Source organism: Camelus dromedarius, chromosome 21 (assembly GCF_036321535.1).
Source record: "Camelus dromedarius isolate mCamDro1 chromosome 21, mCamDro1.pat, whole genome shotgun sequence".
Taxonomy (NCBI): domain Eukaryota; kingdom Metazoa; phylum Chordata; class Mammalia; order Artiodactyla; family Camelidae; genus Camelus; species Camelus dromedarius.
In genome coordinates, this window is record NC_087456.1 from 37393604 (window position 1) to 37416592 (window position 22989).

General features: G+C 57.2%; 1 protein-coding gene across 7 annotated transcripts in view; it reads left to right on the plus strand.

Moving 5' to 3' along the window:
- The window catches only part of NAV1 (neuron navigator 1), a 205829-nt gene that overhangs the window by 137833 nt on the left and 45007 nt on the right, over positions 1-22989 (plus strand). The window contains exon 1 of one of the 7 annotated variants that reach the window (XM_064477320.1): positions 2347-2439. The exons of the other annotated variants lie outside the window; for them this stretch is intronic. Within the exon in view, the coding sequence (XP_064333390.1) occupies positions 2387-2439 (53 nt within the window). The 5' untranslated portion in view covers positions 2347-2386. Of the gene's footprint in view, positions 1-2346; positions 2440-22989 lie in introns of those variants that run through there. 7 annotated transcript variants of the gene reach the window in all.

The window sequence follows — 22989 nt, forward strand, 5'->3', positions numbered from 1 at the left end:
TCTTATTGGGGGACCCTGAAAGATGGGACCCCTCCCCTGGCTAAGCTGCTGGCTGAGACTTGCTCTCTTTCGGGCCAGTTCCCCCATTTCTGTAGGGGGTGAAGTGCCTGGGGAGGGGAAGGTAGGCAGGCTGCCGGTTCGAGGAGGCAGAGAGAGGAGGCTGGGCTCTGCAGGGCTGTGCAGGCAGGTCCAGGGACAGCTCAGTCCCCCACACAAAAGACTTGCTTGCGTCCTCCAAGTAAACCCCTGTGCTCTACCCCTTCCAGGCCTCTTCTCCCTCCCCTCAGGCTCTGCCCAGAAAGCCACAAAGGAGGAAACCTTATGGAAACCACACAGCCAGATCTGGAGGAAAAACGTCTCCTGCTGGTGACATTCCTCTGGCTGAGACGGAGTCGCTTTACTCGGGGTTCCGTGCTGGCTGAGCCTGAAGAGAATCCCTCATGGTGCCCGGCTCCCTAAGCTGTTCCCCAGATGAGCCAGGCCGGCCCCAGCACAGCTGCACAGGCAGGGGCTCTGAGACTCACCCTCCGTTTCCGGTGGTGGTGAGGGTGGGGTGGCCGGCAGGGACCAGGACAGAAGGCCAGGTTGGGGAGTGGGGGGGGGGGGGTAGGGACACTGTCCTGGAGCGAGGTGCCTTGCTGATACCGCCCAAAGCTGGTCCGCCTGGGGCATCTTTCCTAAATCCCACAACTCAGAAAGCATAAAGGGGATACAAACCAATTTCCCCACATGCTAGGGGGTCGCCTGAGAGGTTGGTGGGGGAGCACTGCCGCTGTGTACTCACCTCTGATCTCAAAGCATGTTTGGGAAACTTGGCCACAGTGCGCCCTCAGAAACAGACCCCTCCCCAACTCAGACTGTTCGGGGGTCCAGGACTGAGTCGCCTCTCTGCTGGAGCTGCTGCCAGAGCGGTGGCGCTGGGCACCCCGAGGACTATAGCCAGTCGGGGGGGAGAAGGGAGGTTCTCCAGGACTCAAAGCACCAACCAGACCTCCCTGCAGGAGGGGAGTGGGTGGAGTGGGTGAGAATCTCCTCTGCCTCAACATTGGTGAAAACTGTAGCCCAGAAGCTAAAAGGTGAGGAGATGAGAGGCCTGGGCCTGGCCTGGGTCTCTGCACGTGGCTGTTACCCACGTGGCCCAAACCCAGAGCCTCTGTGGTTCTCAGTCATCTTAGCTCAGTACTTTGGGGCTTTTAACAAACAGTGCTGGCATTGTTTCTCTTGTTTAAAGAAACTGCGGCTATAACCTAAGATGTCCTCCCAGTTTGCCCGGGTCACTTTGGGACTGGGACTAGCCTTCCACACGCAGCCCCTCCCAGAGGCAGGGAGTGAGGCCTGGAGGAGGAGGCAGGGGAGGGGGCGGTGCAGCCCCAGTGCCACCTCCTTCCTCCTCCAAAGGGGGTTGAGTTACCAGGAATTCCCTGAGGGGAGGGGTGGGAGAGCTCTCCTACTGGGCCCCACTTTTTTCTTACTCTGCATTAAAATCTTCACCTCTTGGGGTCCTTTTCTTCCTGATCAGTCAGCTGAAAATGCCCCCTGGATGGAGGCACTGACCCTGGCGTGGTGGGATCCAGGTCTCACCGTCCCCCGTCTCCCCTGGTGCTGGAGAAAGGCTAGGCCCCCACCTCCGGTGGTCAGCACTGCTCGGGTGAGGGGGTGCTCATCCCCCGCCCTCCGTAAGGAGGGCAGTTCTGAGCTGCCTCTGGCACTTGTGCCCCACCTGCCTGGCACCGTCTGCAGACCTGGTTTTAGGGGATGTGCTGATCCCATGCTCTTACTCCCACCACTTTAAAAGCCTGGAAAGGGGCCGAGAGGCGGCTGGAGGAAGCCCTCTGGGGAGGGTTCAGGTTCCCCGACCCACCGCACGCGGGCTTCCTGTCCCCAGAGACCAGGGATGCCCACACCCATGTGCCCGCGCAGCGCGAGGAAGAGCTGGGGTCAACCGGCAGCCGGCGTGGGGTGGGGGTTGTGACCCGCAGCCGGCACGGGGTGGGGTGGGGTTTAGGGCCCGCAGCCGGCATGGGGGGCTGTGACCCGCAGCCGCCCGGGTGGAGGTCGGGGCCCCGGCCGGGTCGCACCTCCCGGTCCTGGAACGGCCGCGCCGCGGCCGCTCTTTGTCTACCTGCTCCGGGCGTTAAAGGGCCCGCTCGCAGCCGGGGCTCGGGACCTGAGGCGGCGACGCGGAAATGGGGCTCTGTCGCTTTAAGTGCAGCTGGAGCCGGGAGTGCGAGCGGGCGGGGGAGAGGCGGGAGCGGAGGGGCGAGGGCCGGTCCCGGGTCCCCGGCCGTCCGCGTGGCCGCGCTCAGACCTCCGCGGGGTCGGCGGCGCCGGCGCGGCGGTCCTGCGCTGGGTGCCCACCGGCCGGCGGCCGCCTGCGCCGGGGAGGATGCTGCATCTGCCCCCGCCCAGGGCGGGGAGGACGGCGAATTTCCCCCGCAGGTAAGCGCCCCGGGCCCGCCGCCGGGCCGCAGTCCCGCGGGCGCGTCGTCGCCCCGTTCCCGCCCCCAGCCCCACCGCGACCGCAGCCTCGCGGGGGTGGGTGTGGGGTGCGCAAGGGGGAGGGTCTTGGCCCCCCTCGCGTCCACGACGCGGAGGACGGAGGACGGCAGCGCCACCTGAGTCTCTGGCTCCGAGCGTTTGGCTTGTGGGCACCGGGGTTGGAGGTGGGGGTGTGGAGGGGTCTCGGGAAGGGAGGGAAGGCAGGACGCGTAGGGTCCCCGGGGACCGGGCGAAGCACAACTGGACCGAACTTCCCTGGTTCCCTGCAGTGCGGTGGGGCCAGGGCTGTGGGAGCGGGGGTCTTGGGGGTCTGGGGAGTGCAAGGAGAGAGGGCTTCAGCACCCCCGGGGCCCGGCTAGGTTCCCTTAGCCCCACAAGCTCTGGGGGGTCTCTCGGTGTGAAAGGAGGTGCTGGGAGGTGTAGGCAGAGACCTGGGGTGGGGGTCGGGGTGAATTTGCCAGCCCACAGCTGACTGGATGTCTCTGAGCGGAGTGGAACCTGGAGCCCTTCTCTGGGATAATACGAGAGCCGGTGATTTGGGGAGAGGCATCCTGGAGGACAGGGACCAGCCCTGGGACCTTCCCAGCTGACTTGGAAACCATACTTCCGAGAGGATTCGGAAATTCCAGCAGCCTGAGAGAGAGGGCTGACACTGGCCTTCCCGGGAGCTTCCACCCTGGTGTACTCCCTCCCTCCCCTCGTCTCCCTGCCGACCTGCGGGGCCGAAGGAAGTTGGAGATTAGGAGCTGAATGGGAGGCTGGATGCCCCTTGCTGTGACCACTCCCTCCCCCAGCCTCGCAGCCCTGGGCTGCGGGGATCCCTGACTGCCCTGTGAGGTGCTCCGAACACTCGGTCTCAGGGCTCGTAGTCAGAGCCAAAGAATTGGGCAAGGACTCAGCTCCTTGGAAGCAGAGTCCCGCTGGCCTCTAGCTTTTTGTCCCCCACCACGGTAAGAATGTGACTTGGGACCCTTGGAGTCACTTGGCTAAGATGACTAGTGGGGGTGTCGTAAGAGGAGTCAGTTCATGAACAGAATAGTCTGTAGAACAGAGGTCTATTCAGGGACCTCTGGGCATTCTTCCTTCTGGTAAGATCCTGGGCTGAGTCCTGAGTCCTGAGTGCCTGGCTCGGAGAAGGCAGAGGGGAGGGTCCCTTCATAACCTCCTCCCGCACGGCTCCCTCTGCCACCCCAGCTGAGGCGCCGCTTCAGGTCCACACAGGGTGTGCAGGAGAGTTCTTACGCCGGTTCTTTGCCTCACCCACCGCGGAAGACGTGAAAATCTCTTGGTCGACTCCAGCACCCCATCCCTGAGCCCCTCCCTCCTTCCTTCGGACACCAGCCTTTCCTAGGTCATTCCTAGAACTGATGCTCTGCCTGCCCCACCCAGGAGACCGAGGCTTTGTGCCGTGAGCTTAGCGCCCTGTCCTGGGGCCGCGGCTGCTGCGTGCTCACCGGGTGTCTTGCCGGAGCCTGGCTTCTGAGCAGGTGTGCCAGGGCACGTTACACCTACTCAGCCTGCTGCCCGCCTGGGGTGGGGCTGGCTCAGGCCTGTGGTTTCCTTCTCATTCAAGCCCAAAACTTGCAGCGGGATTGTAGCTGATGAGTTAGGAGAGAGGGGATGTTGTAAAGTGGAGGTCAGTCCAAGAATTGCCAGAGTTCAAATATAAAATTTAATGACCCTGGCTCTAATCCACGGAGGGAGGGCTCAGCCCAGGCCCCTGCTCTGGGGATGGCTCACAACTTAACTTGTAAATGATGTTTGATTGGGGCCAGCAGGGATCAAAGAGCTGCTTTCCCTGCCAGCTCGGGCTCCTGAGGAGGCGGCCAGGGGAGGATGTCCAGCATCAGGGGGAATGGCTGAGCGGCCCTCCAGCGTTTCCATGACCGACGGCCCGAGGACACTGTGGTCATCCCTGGGCCCTTCCTCCCCAGACGCCTGTGGTTGTTGCATCTACTGGGGGTGGGGGCAGGGAGGCTGTCACCTTTCTTACACATCCTGAGTGTTACGGTCTCTCCCAGAGACCCTTCTCTTCTCCTGACCCAGAAAACACTCTTTCAGTGTCTTCCAAGCAGGAAGCCTGGAGTGCAGGCATCAATCCTGTTCAGCACGCCTGGACTCCCTCCTGGGAACGGCCCTGAGCTGGAGCTGGGGGCCCTGTGGGGACAAGACCTGCTCACAGAGACCTCTGGGGCAGAGGGCACTGATCTGGCGCAGAGTCGGCCCCTGTGAGGGGACAGAATGCCTCAGGACAGCAGAGCCGGCGGCTGCTTCTGTCTGGAGGGTTTTACGGGGCTGGACGTGCACACCACAGGCAAACCAGACTTGCTGCTGAACGTCTTCCCGTGGCGCCCTGCCCTCTGCTTGGGAGGCAAGGCGGAGAGAGGGCAGGGCAGGGCAGGGAGCATCATAGCCAGGAAGGCCAGTGTGGCAGCAGCCAGTGTCCAGCTGGGCCAATCACCTTTCTCCTGGTAATGTGACGCTCCAGGACAGTCCTGTGCTGAGTGCTTTGTAAACATCTGCCCGTTTCATCCCCACGACAGCCACATGGAGCGGGGAGGGCACATGTTATTCCATTTCATGGATGGAGAAACTGAGGCACAGGGAGGCTTGGTGCGCATGCCTGAGGTCACAGCATGGGGCCTGTCTGATGCTAAAGCCAACCTGCAGGCACATCTCCCTTTGGCACTGCTCCTGGCCCAGAGGGGGCTCCACGCTGGGGACGCGGCAACAGAGTGTGCTGAGGCCTCACGGGGGTCTGGACAGAGGTCTGGGCTGGCCCGGACCCCTTGAGGGCGTCGTGGGAAGAGCGCTGGACTGGGAGTGGGCTGGACCTGCCTCGGAGCCCAGACTCACAGCCGATGAGGTTTGTCACCTTGGTTGCTTATCCTCTGGCCTCAGTGCCCTTGAACTCCGGACCTGCCCCCCTGCTGGGAGGCGTGTGAAGACCAGAGGGCTTTCCACTCGTGAGTCAGAGTCCCGGGCGGTGCACAGCTGAGGCCCGCCCAGGTGGCCGGTCCTCCCAGGGGTCTTCAGAGGGCGCTTTCCCTTGGCACCGTTCGCTTCCATCTTGCTGGGACCCTCATGAAGACCACACAGGTCCCCAACTTTGAATATATCTTTGGTTTTTACTTAAATTCTTAATTATCCATCTTCAGATTTATATTCCATCCAAATTTCGTGCTAATTAGGGCAGCATATTTTTACATCTTGTTTTCGATGGCAGTTTACGTAAGAGTAGACCACTCAAAACCTTAATCATTAAAAACCCCAAGCCTCGTTCCTCCAGCCTTTGCCGTGTGATGACCCATGCCCGCCGCTGCGCAGGGTGCGGGAGGAGCAGGGTGCGGGAGGAGCAGAGCCGGCCGGAGGAGCCGACGCCCACTCCCTTGTTCATTTATTCAGCAAGCGGTGGTGAGTGCCTCCCAGCTGCAGGCAGTGCTGGGAACTGGGCACAGTGGCTCCCAGCAAGACTCACACCTTCCTGCCCTTGGGGAGCTCAGACAGTGAAAGCAGGCAGGCAGAAGTCGGCAGACACATATGTACGTTGTTTCCCATCGAGAGAAATCTGAGGGAGTTGTGCAGGAGGCTGTGGTCTGGTGGAGGAGGCGCAGGGTGCAAGTGACTGGTACCGGCTCAGACGTGCGGTGCCTGCAAGCCAGCAGGGCAGGGCTGCACTTGGAGTGGTCAGGGAGGGCTTCACAGAGAAAGTGCCATTTTCCTTGGGCCTTGAAGCTCAAATAAGAGTTTCCAGAGGAACAGGAGCTCCTTTGAGGAGGGGATTTCCTCGGTTTTGCGTCTCCTGCTTCTCTGCCCAGACCTGCCTTCACTGTGGCGTCTTCCATCACACAGACTCCTTGTCTAAGACAGAATCCTCTGAGCCAGACAACCGAATACATTCGTCCCAGCTCGGCCCCACCAGGAATCCTGTCTGAGAGCCTTTGATCGGAGGCACCACAGGCTTGTTTCCTCTGGAGCTGGCTGCCAGTGTCTTCTCACGTTAAGTTTGTGGCCAGCGGCCGACCGCCCTCGCCCTGGCCCTTAACGCGCAGTCAGCTGATGCTACCACGTGGCGAGCTGCAGTGCGGGGAAGTCATTCTCAGTCTACCTTCCTGGGGCTGCTGCAGGGCTTTCCCAGAAATGCTAAGTTCCTGGACATTCTGGACATAGGAAGCCTCTGTCCACGAAGACACCGCATGGGGAGAAGTACTGAGAAGGCAGGGGGGTCACAGCCCCGCCACCCCCACCCGCTGGCGCAGTCCTGGCAGCAGAGTCAGGAAATGGTTCGCGTCACCCGTGCGCTTGCCGAGGCTGGAGCAGACAGGGGTCTATCTGTGTCCCTCCTTAGTGTCCTGCTGCAGGTGCCCCTGGGCAGCAAGGGGTTACTCCACAGCGGAGAGCAGAGGGAGGCCCTGGACTGCCTGCCCTGCCGGGGGTCAAGCTGGGCGCGGAATTCCTGCCTTGGTTACTACTGCTCACTGTGACTTGGGCAGGGACTCCTAAGTGCTGTGTACGTGGAACTTAGTAGTGGCCTTTCAACAGTGACAACAAACAGCTCACAGGACCTGGCCATGAGGTCCTGCAGCAGCACAGACTTGGATGTGCCACGCCTATCCTGCACCACGTCCCGCCAGTGCTTAGGCTGGGCCAGATGCTGCACAGGATGCAAGCAGTGGGGCAGGCAGTAGGGCAGGCAGTGGGTCACCCCCAGCACGTGTGGATGAATCACCTGCGACTTGCCAAGAACTGTGCCGGGCACAACAGCGGGCACCTGACTTCAGTCCACGCAGCGGAGGGGTCAGCTGGTGACAGGCAGTGGCGTGTTGACTTCTGACACTGGGAGCGAGGGCAGCTGGGAGCAGGAATCAGGCGGGTCAAAAGCACAGGAGCTGTACACCCAGGGCACGGGGCAGCGCGATAGCAGGGCAGGGGGGCGGCGGGGCAGGAAGTTCACAGGCAGCAGCAGTGCGTTTGGGGGGTGTGTTTAGAAGGCGGGGGGAGACGGTGGGGGCCTGTGCATCTTGAAAGGAATTTACAGGTCGTGGGATCAGCGGGTGACGTGAGAGCTGGAACCACGGCACATTCCCCTTGCCTCTGATGCCCCGCTTGGCCCCACTCGGAAGGCTGTCCGGGCACACTTGCTGCCGCCTGCGTGTACGCGTGTGTGCGCGTTGTGTGCCAGTGAAGGTGTTAGTTTTCAGGCTTGGAACACTCTCCCATGGCTTATTGTAAATTCTTCTGTAAGCCTCTACCAGACTGCTGGGTTTTAATCCTGTGATCTATCCACTGCGTGGTTTTAAAAATAAGTTTTAACACGTTTAAAATAGACATAGTGTTCCTGCCGGTGGGTAGAATTATGGCTCCGAGGCCGAAAGGGAAACGTACTCGGGATTTATTGCTGGTGTCGCGGGGCTGGGACCTGAGCCCCGCCCACGGGGACCGCGCTCACACCCTAAAGCCTGCTCCTTAGCTCCCCGACGCGGGGTGGTGAAGCGCTGGGAGTGGCGAAGCGCTGGGAGTGGCTGCCTCGCTCCTGGGGCGCATCCCCCGGAGCCCTGGCTGGCGTCGCGGTGGTGTGCCCCCACGTGCTGGGAGTCTGTGCTGCGCCTTTCCCGCATTGAGCAGCGTTCCCTCGCGAGTTGCACTGTTTCTTCCATTCACGCTTCTCTCTCACACGTTCCAGGTAAACGTCTTTGTAGTTTCCAGGCTAGGTGTCCGCACCTGCCGCTCCTTGGCGCATCCTTCCGGAACTCGGACTCCCCGTGGCGCCCCACAGGAGTGGGCGCCCCAGTACGTGGGATTCGCGCTCAACAACTTAGCCGTTCAGGCGAGCGCTGAGCTGAGATCGGGGAGGACTTGGGACTCGCCCTTTCCCGCGGAGCTGGCTCTGTGAGGAAACCCTCAAAGACCGCTGTTCTTAGCACTTCCGATGGGTTTAGGATCACCTTCGAGGTACAGTGAGCGGGATGCTGACTGATCGGTCTCCTCGCCCCTCTGTTAGCAGGCCTCCTCCCCCGGCCCTTCTGACTTGGACACGCAGGCGGCATGTGCAGCAGTGCCCGCTTCCCCTGTGGTTTGCAGAGGTGACGTCCACCCTGTGCACACACCTCATGTGTGCATCAGGCGCTGCCCTAGGCACCTGGTTTTTAACTGAAGCGCAGCTGGTTTGCGATGCCGAGTTAATTTCTGGTGCTCAGCAGAGGTTCAGTTACACATACGCTCCTTTTCATGTTGCTTTCCACTGTCGGCTGTTACAGGACGGTGACTAGCTCCCTGTGCTGCACACCAGGGCCTTGTAGTTTTCTGTTCTGTACGTAGTAGTGTGTATCCGCAAACCATCTGTGAGGTGGTTTGTTCTGCGTCTCTGTGTGGAAACCCCCAGCAAAACTGACTCCAGACGATTGGCACGTGTACGGTGGTTTTTTTTTTTTCAGTAAGCTCTTTTTTTAAAAACTGTTTTTGGGGGGAGAGGGGTAGTTAGGTGTATGTATTTATTTAATGGAGGTGCTAGGTACTGAGCCCAGGACCTCATGCATGAGAGCAGCTTTGATCCCCCAAAGAATCCAGAAGCCCTCGGGAGAGATGGTGCTGTGCTGGGGTGGCCTGGGGGGCCCCGGGGGGGCCCAGGGAGGTCAGGGCTCGGGTTCAGCGTCTGGTCTTCACCTGACAGCCTGCTCTGGAGAAGCTTCTCAGCCCCACCTCCTTAACTCCCCGACGTGGGGTGGGGAAGCGCTGGGGAGTCACCCCAGACTAACCCGGACAGGTCTACCGGTAAAATAATGCCGTTCACGTGAAATAACGCTGTCATGTGATTGGAGCCCAAGGACCCAGAAACAACTCGAATTTGTATTTCTGTCAGTCTCACTTCCTCATTCCCACCCCATCCTCACCTGCTAAATCCTTACATTTAGCCGAGAAGCCAGAAGTGAAGCAGAGGAGTATTTGGCACACGGGAAAAGGCAGCAGTGGAGCGGCGGTGACACCTTCCTGGGACGGCTCTGGGCATCGGATCCGGGGCCCTCCTGCTCCCGCGGAGACTTGCTTGTTCCCAGACCTGTCTGTGCGGTTGAAACGACAGCGTTTAATTATTATGCACATGGATGAAGTGTGAGTGAAGAAGAGGCTGTTTCTGTAAAACCTACATTGGAGGCTTCGAGGGCCTGAAAAGGCAAATTATTAGGAAGACGGGGGCCGAGCCAGGTGTAGGATTTAAAGGGTTAGGGGGAGGCGACAAAGCTCGGGAAGGGGCTGTGCCCAGGCTGCTCCGCGTGGTGAGGCTCGCTCTTGTCCGGCTTTGAAGACGCTGCCGCTGGAGGCACCTGTGGGTGTGGGTGTGGGTGTGGGCAGCAGACGTGGAAAATGTCCCTGCTGGCTCCGGGCCCTTGACCGGCACGGGTGACCTTCTGGGGTCTGTTCCATAACAAGGACTGACTTTTCTGCGAGGAATTTACCGGTGGCTGTAGCTCAGGGAGGGTCTCCCTGGACATCCTTAAACGGAGACAGGCACCCATCCGCCTGGATGACTGGGGCGTTGGCGGCGGGGCAGGTGGATCCCAGCTCCTGCCTCCCTTCAACCAGAGCAGCCCCGATTTCCCTGTTTTATACATGGGGGGCTTCTGGTAAAGATGTTAGCACAGAGGTTTCCCCTTCTCAAAAGGGGGCTTGCCAGCTACCAGGCTGGTTCTTCTCTGTGTCTCTTCAGGTCCCCATGGGACAGAGCTGAGCTCACCCCGAGGGAGGCTGGAGCATGTGTTTTTTGTGCCCAAGTCACATCTTCTGTCCGTTTGTTTCCAGGTCCTTCCAGGGGTAGCGGGTGAGTTTTATGTTTACTCAAACCTAAGGCTTGGTCGACGCCCCGGGGTTGTCCCTCTGAGGGGGTCCCTGAGGGCCTTGTTCTTCCCAGTCCCAGACAGGCAGGCGGACTGCTGAGGCCTCTGGAGGTGCGGGCCCTGGTGCTGCCCGCGCCCCAACAGCGGGGATAACAGGGTGTTTTTGTTCCTGTCTGCGGCCTGAAGGCACCTTCCCCGGAAATAAAACCGGCTTGATTTTGATTAACTTTCTCTTCTTTTAATTTTAGTCCTCCTTCTGACTTCTTCAAGGATTATGCCAAAGCCCCAGCCTGATCAGAAGGCCTCAGAACAGAGATTCCATCTCAGGGTTGCCCAGAAAAGCATGTTAACACCCGGGGCGACTTCCAGCCAGTCATTTCCTGTGTTCTCAAGGCTGGTTTTTCCCTAAGATAGTCACCTTTAGATAATAAGACTGCTCTCCTTCCCGACCTGGGGGAGGTGACCTGGGGGAGGTGACCTGGGGGGGTGACCTGGGGGAGTGTAGGAGGAACAGGCTGAGCAGCGAGGGGGGGACGGGCCGGCGTCACGCTAAGTGTATGCTTTGTGTATAAAATGTACATTTTCGATGCTGAAGTGAAGAGATGAAGCCCCCCCAAATTTAATACGGACCCAGGGCGAAACTCTCAGCCTCAGGTTCCCCTTCGTGGAGGAAGAAGCAGAGCCCCGCAGTGGAGAGGCCGCCGGAGGCGATGGAGGGCCTCCCCGTGGGGAGGGCGGGGTCAGGATCGCTGCAGGAAGCCGCGCCAGGCTCCGGGGTGGGGAGGGCGGGGGGCGGGGCTTGCAAAGCGCGGCGGATGTGTTGGTGCCGGCGGGATACCTGGCCTTTGCAGGTGAGGGCTGGAGAAGTTTAAATCTTCTCAGTTCCCTGTTGTGCCCCCTCCATCCGCGCTTCCTCAAGTGGGCAGAACTCACGCCGGGGGCGCCCGGACACCTGCAAGCCGTGTCTCTGGAGCGAGAGCTCTACTTCTGCTTGCTGGCTGAGAATTAAGCCCCCTTTTCTTCTCCTCCCCTTTGTTCAGGGCTTTGTGAGAGGTGAGGGACGGGCTGCGTTCACAGGCCTGGGAACCTCGCCCATGAAAACGAGGTCTTTCGCGAGGCACTAGCTGGGGTCTCTCGGCCCCGACCTCTGACCCCCGTGCACAATGCGGCATTCAGCCGTCCTGCCCCCTGACGCGAAAACCTTCAGAGCCCTCAACAAAGGTGCTTCCAGAGTAAGCAGCCCATGAACTCAGCGACTCCTAGATAAAAAGGCCCTTAATTTCGAGATAAGGCTGAAGGCAAGAGGTCTCTCAAAAAGACAGGACCCACCAAGGCGGGACCCCGGATGCCCCAGGCGGTGGTGACAGCGCAGCCCTCCTAGATTAAAGAGACAAGTCAGCGTTCTGTTCACAGGGCTTTCTTAATGCCAGGATCTCTTTGGACAGTGCTGCCCAGTGTTCCTTGGTAGAGTTGATAAAAAAAGAGTCTCAGGGTGGCGGGGCGGGGTGCGCGGTTCAGAATGAAGGAACCTAGGGGCCTCCTGGGAGCTCTCCTTTTGAAATCCTGAGCAAGCCGTCTCCCTCTGGGTCTCCAGGGTGTAACGCGTTTACGGGCCAGCTGGCAAGAAAGAAAACTCCACAGATAACGTGTGGTCCCAGACGTCGCCTTAGCCGAAGCGCTGAGAAGGCAACAGGTCATGGCACGGCCTTGCCCCGCGTGCTCCTCGGAAGTGTGTAGGGGGGTGCAGCGCGGGGGTGGAGGCGCGCTCAGCACACACGAGGTCCTGGGTTCAGTCCCTGACGCCTCCTCTAAAAATAAATACACGAGTGACCCTAAAGTGAAAAAAGAAAAGAAATGCAGGGGGAACAAGCCTTGGGTGTGCGACCGTAAGGTTGCTGAGGAGGCGGAGACAGAGCAGTGAGGCAGGGACAAGCCACGGTGTGGTTACCGCAGAATCGTCTTCGAGGACTGTGCTCAGAATCCTTGTCTGCCAGCTGAGGGAGGACATCCAGATTTCTGTGGGGTGAGGACACTGTTCCTTTGCTGCATCCACCTCACAGTGGTAACTGGCAAAATTTTCCCCCACGAAGCTTTATTTTTGGAGACCACTGTAATTTGCATGTTGGGACCTATTATTAACTGCTAGTTTTCTGCTGTTATTGGAAATCTTTACGTTAGAGAAGAATGTACGGGTTGTTCTTTGAGGGGAAGGGAGGCTGGGATGAAAAATACCTTGTGTGGCATCTCGATCTGTCCGGGACCTGAGGACCGTTAGAAACCCGTATCCCCCCAGGCAAAGGAAGTTCTCTTGGCTGCCCGCCCGAAACTGTCTTCCCAAATGAAGAGGTGGCTACTTCAAGGGAGAAGATGATGGCGTAAATGCTTTTAAAGTTGCCTCTTCTGGAGCCACTGTGGTGTAAACACTGCAGTCTGTCCCGAAGGACGGAACTGATGACGAACTACGTGGCGTAACTCATAAATGGAGGACGCAGAAGCAATTGTCCCGGGTTAAGTTTCAGCCCATAATTGGGTGGTTGGAGAAGCCCCTACTTAATTAAATTCCACCATGGAGTGGATGACGGGAAAATTCAGTGACCTTACATTTGGAGTTGGAGAGTGGTTCAGGTCGGTGTAAGGAAGAATCTGTCCAGTGTCCTGGTTAGGGGAAGAGACTGGGGTAACGTGTGGCCTCCGCAGGGCTCCCCCAGCAATCTCTTCAAAGGGGCACTGTTTGACCGAAGCACTGTGTGCTCTGCGTTGGCCGGGATAAGTGCACATTATGAGGTCAGACAGCGTCACACATGACTTCCCTGCAAATTCTGCTTTGGTCCTTCATTTTTAGGCTGTTCTGGGCAAGTTCCACAAAGGAGGTCTTTCCAAAAGCATTAGGGCCACGTGCGTGTTGGCCTCTGGTGGGGAGATGGCAGGGTTTGTCCCTGAACTGAAGGGGGTGACTATATGGTTGTCCTGTGCCCTTCCAGCTACAGGAGCCCGAGCTGAAGTTGTTCAGCTCTTTGCCAGAGTAGGTGTCTGCCAGTTTGCAGGCAGATGCCCGAGGCAGGGGAGAGTGAGTGAGGGAACGCCCGGGGGAGATAGCTGTTGTGAAAGCTTTTCACAATTATTGTCTGTCCACGGGGCCTTCTTTCCTGCCCTGGAACCTGGCAGCGTTCTCAGCCATATCCTTTCTGGAGAAAATATGACATGACCCTTTGACTCATTCATTCAACAAGGGTTTACTGAGAACCCACTGTGTGCCAGCCCTGCCATCCAACTTCCCTTACCCTGTACCGAGGGCGACCTCCCGGGGGAGTGGGGAGAGGACTCCAGTAAGTCAGCAGGCCCCTGGGTGAGGGCCCCTGGGTGGCCCCAGGTGACGGGTGGGCAGGGAGGAGGAGGGAGCCTGGATCCTGGTGGGGCAGGGAGACCCCAGTGTCACTGAGGCTGACAAAGGGAGAATTTCAAGGAGTGACTGACACTGTTGAATTCAACTGAGGGGCTGGAAAGACAGGACTAAAAAGTCTTCATTGAATTTAGCAACGAGCAGCTCCTTGGCAGCCCTGGCCGGAGAGTCTGGGGAAGCAGTGGGGAAGGAAGCCCAGTCCAGCGAGTGGAGGCGAAGGGGAGGAAAGGTGGGGATGGCGGTGCAGGGGGTGAAGGGACAGACGCCGCGGAAGGCCGTTCAGTCCTGAGTGAGGAGCACCAGACCCACCCGGCAGAGCCGTCCCCTGGGGCTGCTTTTACCTCAGGGTACAGTTTTATTTTTCCTATTACATCATCTTCGATTCTGACACCCATTCTGATGTGGGGTTCCCCCCAACCAGGTCTCTGACACCACAGTGTCCCACAGTTCAGCTCAGTTCAGACAGTTTCCCTGGAGAGGCAGCAGATCCCACAGGTGAAGGGCTCAGTCCTGCAAGACTGTCCCCCACCCCCTGCAGACACTGATGGCAAGTCTGGCTGTCACCTGATCTGACCAACCGCTGTAGCACGGAGGTTCCCACAGTCTCTTCCTTGGGTTCCGTTAACGTGCTGGAGCGGCTCACCAAACTCAGGAGAACACTGCCGTTCTAGATTACCGGTCAGTCATAAAAGGTTGTAACTCAGGAACAGCCAGATCAAAGAGCTGCATGGGACAGGTGATGGGGAAACGGGGGTGGAGCGTCCGCGCTGTCTGGGCGCCACTCTCCCAGCCCCTCCACGCCTTCACCAACCCGGGAGCTCTCGGAACCCCGACTCTTTAGGTTTATGTAGGCTTCATTATATAGGCAGGACTGATTAAATCCTTACCTGTTAGTCCAACCTCCAGCCCCGGACCCCTGCCCGGAGGTCGGGGTGGGGCTGAAAGTTTCTGCCCTCTAGTCTCGGGGTTGGTTCTCCTGGTGGCCAGCCCTCACATTCAGGTACTTTATAAAAGTCACCCCATTAACATGCCAAAAGACACTTTTACCACCCTCAGCACTCAGGAAACTCCTAGAGTTTTAGGAGCTCTGGGCCAGAGATGGGGTCGAAGACCAAATATATCTATTTCTTGTTATAAATCATAGTATCACAAACCTAACTAGTTTTTTTAAATGGGGGAAAACTCCATTTCATTCAATATTTATAATGGGCTCTCAAAATGAAATTAGCAATAAAGCTCACATGAATAATTTGTTTCTTACAGTGGAATTTTACCAGAGTGTTAATGAAAATGTAGTATCAGGTATAATGTTTAAAAAAAACAAAGCCAGTCAGGAACAGAGGAACACCTTTAGATACTGTGAGATAAAGCTTCAGAGAAACCAGTGCCCTCAGACATCAGTGAGAAGGCAAAGTGAAGACGGCCCGCCCCTGCTGTGGCCCGCCCCTGCTGTCTCGCCTGCATGCTGCGCCTTGCGCATTCTACACTTCAGCTGCTCTCAACCAACTGGAAAGAGCTGATAAAAAACCCCAAAATCTTATCCTAGTAAAATTAAAATGAAATCTTCCGCATAAACAAGGATAAAACCCCTCAAGGTGAAGTAAGGGCGGCTTGTTTTCGGCTCACTCGCTTTTAACATCTTTGTGCAGGGGCAGTAGTGACTGGAACCAGCACGGCCGCAGGCCGGGGACGACTCTGGCTTCTGTGGCCACACGCAGGCTGCGGAATTGTTTGAATTCTTAGTCTGACTGCAGTAGCACAAGCGTCCTGGTGGTGTGGATGGTGGAGCCCGGCAGCTGCCATATAGGTCCATGAGTTCCCATCTGTGGGGAAGCACCTCGAAGGCGAAACCATTAAAGAGAACGTACTCCTGGTACCTGAAATGGGGAAGGGGCTTCTAGAAGGAAGGAAGGCTTTTTGGGTTTTGGCTTGGGGTTTTTTAAATTATAGAGGGTGGGCAGCAAAGCTCCCGCACGAAAGAGTAGCCTTTGAAGAGTTAAAAGTTGCCTCTAAAAGTTAAGATGTTCCAAGGAACAGACTGAAAATGAAGGGGGAGAGGCACGGTGGGGGCTCGTTCGGAGCCTGCACAGGAGTGTGGAAGTCCTCAGTGTCCCCGAGTCTTCGTAGAGGTGGTCTGGATTCTGGCGCTGCAGTCATGTTTTCAAGCCTTTGAAAAGCCTGGTTCTCTGAACACGTCACACTTCCTTGTTAATTCTGGAGCAAGCCATTTTATCAGTTTTTATTTAACCATTTTTCATCTCTTCAAGGGGCTCTCTGTTTGGTAACGGAACATTGGACCTCTCTGATGTCCTGGGTTGCTGCCCAAGAAGGCAGACTCCAAAACATTCTCGGTTTTAAGGCCTCAGAATCCCCACTTCCTGGCTGCTTAGTTTTTCTCCGTGTTCTGCCTTCAGCTGACTGAATATGTAGCCGTTGTCTGCATTTCCACCCTGAAGGAAAATTCCTTCTGCAGACTAACAGGTTTCTCTCCTAACAAATCCAGTGTTTCTTATACTTCCTCCTCCAGGGCTCTGGAAAGGGGCACAGAACTAACGAGAAATTCTTTTCTTTTTTTCTTTTCTACTTTGATTATCTTTGTGATTGATCAGAAAAGGATTCTCTCTTGTCCCCAAAGAGTTCCTTCTGTGGTCAAAAGTACAGCAGCTGGTCTGGCGTAAGAGCAAGCTCTCAGCACAGCAGGGAGCTGCGCTGACCAGGCACCGCCCCCGGCCCTCTCCGCCCCCGGCCCTCTCCGCCCGGGGTCCTCACCGTGGCCGCCTCCTGTCCTGCTCTCCGGACTGAAGGCGCTCTCCCTCAACCCTTGCCCAGCAGCCTGCCCAAGTTTGTCTTCCCTGCCCGAAACCCGCCCAGCATCCCAAAGAGCAGCTCCTCCAGACCTCCCCAGGGGAAGGAGTTCTTCCAGCCTCTTCATTCCACCTTCTGGGTTGGGGTGGAGACCCCTCTGCGTTCGTACTGGGTCTGCATCTTCCGTGCTGTCCTCAGACGCCATCACCCCAAGTCGGCTCCCCTGGGCGGCCTGCTGTTGCCCTTGGAGACTGCTGTGGGCTTGTGTTACCCACTCCCTCCAGGGCGCGTGGGTCTGGGGGCTCCGCCGGGACCCCCACACTCAGTCTAGCCGGGCCTGCCCTGGTGCCACCTGCCCAGACCCGGCTTTGGTGCCCCCAGCAAGTGAGTGCCCAAGCGAGGCACCCAGGGGGAACACACGGGGAACACACGGGGAACGTGGGACCAGCCGGTGGTGGGCGGGGCGTGGGCGGTGGGCGGGGCTTAGTGTGGGGGCCCGAGCCGGGCTCAGAGTGGACGAGCTTGCAGTGGGAGGGGAAGTTCTGGAGCCGCTTGCTGTCCTCGACTTGGTCTGGAGAGAGTGACCGGGGTCCTTCCCGACGCGGCCATCAGGAAGGCCCTACTGACTCCCAGTTTAGGCGACCCACCCCCTTTGCCCCCAGGGCCACAGGGTGCCCGCCTGAGCCTAATGTCCCAGCGCAGTGCCCACTGTGGGCCTCACTATGAGGGGTGTTTGATTTTTATTTGTCGTTACAAAGACTTTTTTGCAAAGCGATGTCCTGGGGATTGCATTTAACACTCAGGGGCCACAGGGTCCCAACGCACTCCCAGAAGTGGAAGATCGTGGGCAGGGGTCCACGGAGCGCCCCACCCACCCCAGGCCGGGGCACCTGAGTTATAACGAGCTGCCCTTCATGTCTCCACCCACTGCTGCAGGCGTGTGGCGGTGCAGAGAGTGGGAAGCAGGGTGAGCAGGCAGGAAGGGAGCTGCCAGATTGAGCGCCCTACCGCCTTCGTGCACTCAGGCCCCTCCTCTGGTTGCCCAGAGGCAGCCCCTCTTTCAGAAACACTGAGTTTTGGTGTGCAGGCCTTTGAGGTCTTGGACTAACCCCGTTTCTTTTCCACTATTCTCAATGCTGACCTCAGTCACTCGAGGTGCGGTGTCAAAGTGATGGAGCAGACACAAATTAAATTTGACCTGGAGACCACCTTTCCAAGCGGTGTAAGTGATCCCGGCCCTCCAGTGGGACACCACGTGAAAAGCTGCCAGGCAGCGCACCGCGGAAGCAACGCCAAATGGTTCCCTCATGATCTGAGCAAATGCCTGGTTTAGTTTTGCTAGTCTGTGACCACCCTAACTTCAGTGATTGCTGGTGATGGTAGTGTTTATAGTCTACGTAGTGGTTAAAGACGGTCTTTAGAGTCAGACACCTCCTGGTATTAAATTGAGTCTGGTTCTTAACCAGCTGTGGGACTGGAGCGGGCACGTGACTTTACTTGTCTTGAATTTCTGTTCTCTTACGGGTGAAGGGGAAGTGATGTCTAACTCCAGGCTGATACGGAGATTGCGTGAGGTTGTACATGTATGTAACAGTGCTTGAACACACACTTAAATACTACATGTGAATATGGTTACTGTTATTTTCGTAATGATCCAGTGATATTCACAAAGGAAAATAAGATTAGAATACATGCATGGGCCAGCACGAATCTGGCATCTCCACTAGAATGTAGAGTAAAAGCCATGTTCTTCTGACCAAAGAAAGTGCCATGGTTCAGTGTAAATGGGAGCGTATTAAAGAAGCCTTTTAATAGCGAGCATTTGAGAATCGCTGTTTGGATTTCCACAGTGCGCTAGGTGGTGGAAAAGTGGAGAAACTGCTTTGATCTGAACGAGTTTGTGGGCGGACAACCGTGAGTGAGCTTGGTGATGTCACCGACTCCACAGGCTGAAGGGCTGTCACCTCCGCTCCAGGGTTTCTGGGGTCAGATGATGGGAGCAGAGTCCTCTGGTGCCCACTGCTATCATTTCAGGGTGTCTTCCAGAAAGCCTCGAGTTCGGTAAAGCCGCGGACTTTGCTCTGGAGACGTGCAGGGCGCTGCTGCGTTACGTCCAGCGGTGTCGAGTGGTGTGGGCTGTGTCTGCCCTGGTGGACGTAAGTCATAGCTGACACTCAGTCAGATCCCAGCCCGCCTGCCGGCAAGAGAGCAGCAGCCTTCCACAAGGCAGTCTCAGACTTACACACGGATGGGTTTGTTACAGTGGAAATCCTTACTGTTAACTCCACAGAAATTAACTCGTGTGCAGTCATGAAGTGTGCCCTTGCTCTCCTCCCTTCTCACGACTCTTTCTTTTGAAATAGTCGTATCGGGGTCCCCACTGGATAAGCTCCCCGGGAACAAGCTGATGAGCCTCTCTGGTTCCTTGTCGCCCTCGGGTTCTGATTCTTTGTGGGGAGAAACCTTATCACCCTGGCCTCCTACCCCCTCCTGCCCTCACACATGACTGACACTTTTAGTTTGGGGCTTAAAGGAGGGTGGGGTATAAAGAGGACGGGCAGAAGCTGTGGGAATGAAGAAATCCAGCCAGAGCCCCTGAGTCAGAACTTCAGTGACCTCAGTCGGCTGTATAGAACTCTCCATAATCTGGAAAACAGCTTCGTCTTTTATCTTGTTTATGACTCTTCAGACTGGGGTGTTTCTCCCTTACTTTTAGTGAAGGGACAAGGGTTTTTGTGCAGCCCTGCCTCTGGCTTGCCTGAGAGTGCAGCCTTCTTTGTCCAAGGCTGTTTGCTGAACTTCTCCCTCGGGGTCTCGGGAGGGCGTGCGCTCCTGAAGGGGCAGCCGTGTCTGCTGTGCGCGGGTTTCTCGGGATCCGTTGTGAAAAGGGAGACAAGGTAAGGGTCCGGACGGCACTCCCTGGGTGCACGACAGGTGTCGGCTGTCGCGTTCGCTGTGCTTGTCCCCAGCTGGTCTTGGCGCTCACAGGCGTCTGGGTGTGAAAGGCACGGGGTCTCCGGGGTGCACTGCCGGCCGGTTCAGGGAGCTGGCGCCCACGCAGGCGGGCACGGGGAATTAGAGTCCCGTGCGTTTCCCTTCAGGCTTCAGGATTTGGAATTTGCGTCTGTTTCTGTGCCGCTTTCCCTCTGAACGGCCCCTGTTACGTTTTTCTTGGGTGGATTAAATGTGGACAGCATTAGCGCAACCACAGACAGGAAACTTGGGTGGCACGTTGCCCTCTCTGCTGAGTCAGGGGTTTTGACTGAACAAGGAGGCTCAGTGAACAGAAGGAAGACGGCCTCCTTGGTTTATGCAGAAACACTAGGAAGTTGGCAAGTGGTCTTCCCGTTTAGGGGAGTGAGAGAGAAGGAAGGTGATAAGGGAAGGCCAGGGACTGGGGAGGGAGGGCTGAGCGTGATGCCGAGAAGCCAGAAGAGGGGTGATGTGCTCAGAGGGAGCGCCGGGCCGCTGGCTGGGGTCGAGGTAGGAAGCCTCATTCTGGCGCCGCGAGAGGGCGGCTTCCAGGCTGGAGGTGTTTATGGCCAGCTCAGCGTCCCACACCAGCAGCCTGGCCCTGGTCCTCCGGATCTGCTCAGAGTGCACAGAGTCTGTGGCCCAGGATGGAATGAGGGCCCGGCTCCTCCCTGTCACCTCCCCTGCTCCTCGCATTGCGAACCGGGCTGATTGGAGATCCGAAGGTGACTGGCGGCTTGTTCCTGTCAGGGACTTCCTTGTTGCCGCGACCCTCACGGGGATGCCGGGACCTGTGCCCGCTGCCGTGAGACTCTTCCAGCCGTCCCTGTGGCAGGGTTTGTGCTTCTACTAAAAAAGGCTTTGCTTCTGGCGACCCTGCATAAATTATTCTGAAAGCTACAAATCTGTTTGAATCCCCTCCTGTTTTGTGGCTCTGCCTGATTCCAGTGTCGGGTGGGGCAAGGGACAAGCCACCCTGGGGCTTTTCTTCTCTTCTTCCCCTGCCCTGCCCTCCCCACCCCCACCCTTCTATTTCCTGAGTCAAAAACAGCTGGGAGAATTGCTGGCAGAAGAATCTTGTTTTAACTTGTAAACTGAGCGAGTTAGATCAGAAAGGCACTGATGGGGAGGACGAGCAGAGGGCCCTCTCGGTTCAGAGCTGCTTTACGTCTGAGGCTTTGAGGAGTTACTCTTTTCCGTTTCGCTTTGGTGTCGTCTCGCCCAGCAGGCAGCGAACTTTGGCCTTCTGGGCCAGATCTCGTCTACGCCTGTTTTTGTTTGGCCCGCAGAGCTAAGAATGGCTTTCACGTTCTTAAGGAACTGGAGGGGAAGGTTAAAAGAAGAAGAGTATTTCATGACACGTGATCTCTTCGTCCGGACCTACAGTTATCTCAGACGTCGCTGCGTTCGTTTGTCTCCACGTGGTCTGTCCTGCTCTCTGCTGCAGGGGCAGAGCTGAATGGCTGCAACAGAACACATGGCCCGCAAAGCCCAACCCATCAACTGTCTGGTTCTTTACAGGAGAAATTTGCCAACCCCTGCGCTAGGCACTTAACCTGAACCTTGCCTACACTGCACAGTATTTTCAAGGTGTCCTAATGCCTCACTGGTTTAAAGACGATGCAGAAATGCAAACATGCTGTATTGGTTCCTTTGAGTCAGCAGGGGATTTGGGACAAGTGTGCTGCCCGACCCCTAAGGAAGTGCCTGGAAGAGTGAGGTGAGGAGTGGGGGAGGGGCAGGAAGTATCTCATGAGATTTTAAATCAAATAGTACTTTCATCCCTCTCCAGAAATCTGTAAAATGGGACGTCTCCGATGGCTTCAGAAAGAGAAGGAAACGCTGGCTCCAAAAAGCACCCTGTTCTCAGAGCTTCATTCGGGCCTCTGATCAGAACAGGGAAACTCAGATTCAGATCGTTCTTGGTCAGCTGACACCTTAATTCTGGAACTTGTTTGTTTTTGTCAAGATTTTGTTTTTGCCCAAGAATCAAAATTATTTCCCCAGACGTTCAGCTTCCCAAACATTTTGCTTCGAGGTGTTGAATTACCTGTTTATCCTCGGGAAGTGAGGCAGGAACGGTAGGGGACTGCGCCTCCAGTGTGAGAGCGGTGGGGACGGGCCGTGTTCAGTGCCCCGGACCCCGCTCCCCGTGGCTGCCTGTTATCCTCCACCCCTTAGAGTTTTCCCTTTTCTTGAGATTCCTGGTTGGCTTTTACTCTGAAGGATTTACAGTTCCTCGTTTGGAAACATCTGAGAAAGAGGAAGATGCCCTTTATCTCTTTTTCTTTTTGTCCATTCCTACCCCTGTGAAAGTCGGCTAGGCGGGGCAGGGCTCGGGCAGGGCAAAGGGACATCTCTGAAACGAGAGAACTCAAACAAACTGGCTGGCCGAGTCAGAGTTCCTTGCACGCCGGGCCGCAGTTGGTCCTAATAAGGAGACTCCGTTAACCCGCTTGACTCTTGCCCGCCCTCCGCTCCGGCCCTGCCTGCCGACGTGGCCAAGCCCCAGCCCACACCTCGGCCCACACCTCCGTCCTTCCCCGCCTTCTCACCGTCTCTGCCCAGCACCCTGCAGTTCCCCTTTCCCACGTGAGGATCCCAGTCAAATATACTGACGCCCCTCCTCCAGTTGCATCCATTGGTCCCACAAAGTGCTACCCGAGCTGTTTGCAGGACCGAGTAATTGTGTATCGTGTCACTCGAGGAGTGCACGCAGGTCCTGGTTGCATCATGAAAAGTGGGGTCTCGCCAGGGTTAGACTGCTGCCAAGTCAGAGCCTCGGTGACCATTCCTTCCTTCGTCCCGGCCTCTGCCCAGCGCTGCCGCTGAGGCCGGCTGGCGCGGCCATAAGGGCCTATGGCACCACGACGGAAGACCCCACGTTAGCACTTCCCCGAAGTGAAAACCAGCCTGAGTCACGGAGGAAGGAGGTCAGCGTCCAGTGCAGCCTCGTGGGGGCGTGTCTGCATCAGCAAAGAGCAAGCTGATTCTCATCACTTCGTGGTTTCTAACAAAGTGTCACAAGCTAGGTGGGGGCTTAAACAGTAGAAATGTATGTTCTCTCAGTCTTGGAGGCTAGAGCTCCAAGATCAAGGAGCCACCTGGGCGGGCTCCTCTGTGTCCTCCCGGGGCCACCTCTGCACGCGGGGAGAGGAGCAGCTCCAGTGCCACTCCCTCCTTAGAAGGGCGCCTGTCACGCTGGGTGGGGCCCCACCCTCTTGACCTTGTTGAACCTTAATTGCCTCCCTAAAGGTCCTGCCTCCGAATACAGTCACTGGGGGTTATGGCTTCAACCTAAGGGCTTGCAGGGGACACAGTTCGTCCACAATGATGGTCCAAATGTAAGAGGCTGTCTTAACCTTAGGCCAAAGATTTCATGGAGAGTCCGGAAGGCAGTGCTGGAAGCCGGGGGTTAGGAGACAAGGTGAGAATTTTTGAGACTTTTCCTGGTTCCTAGACATTTGAGCATCTGAAGGTATG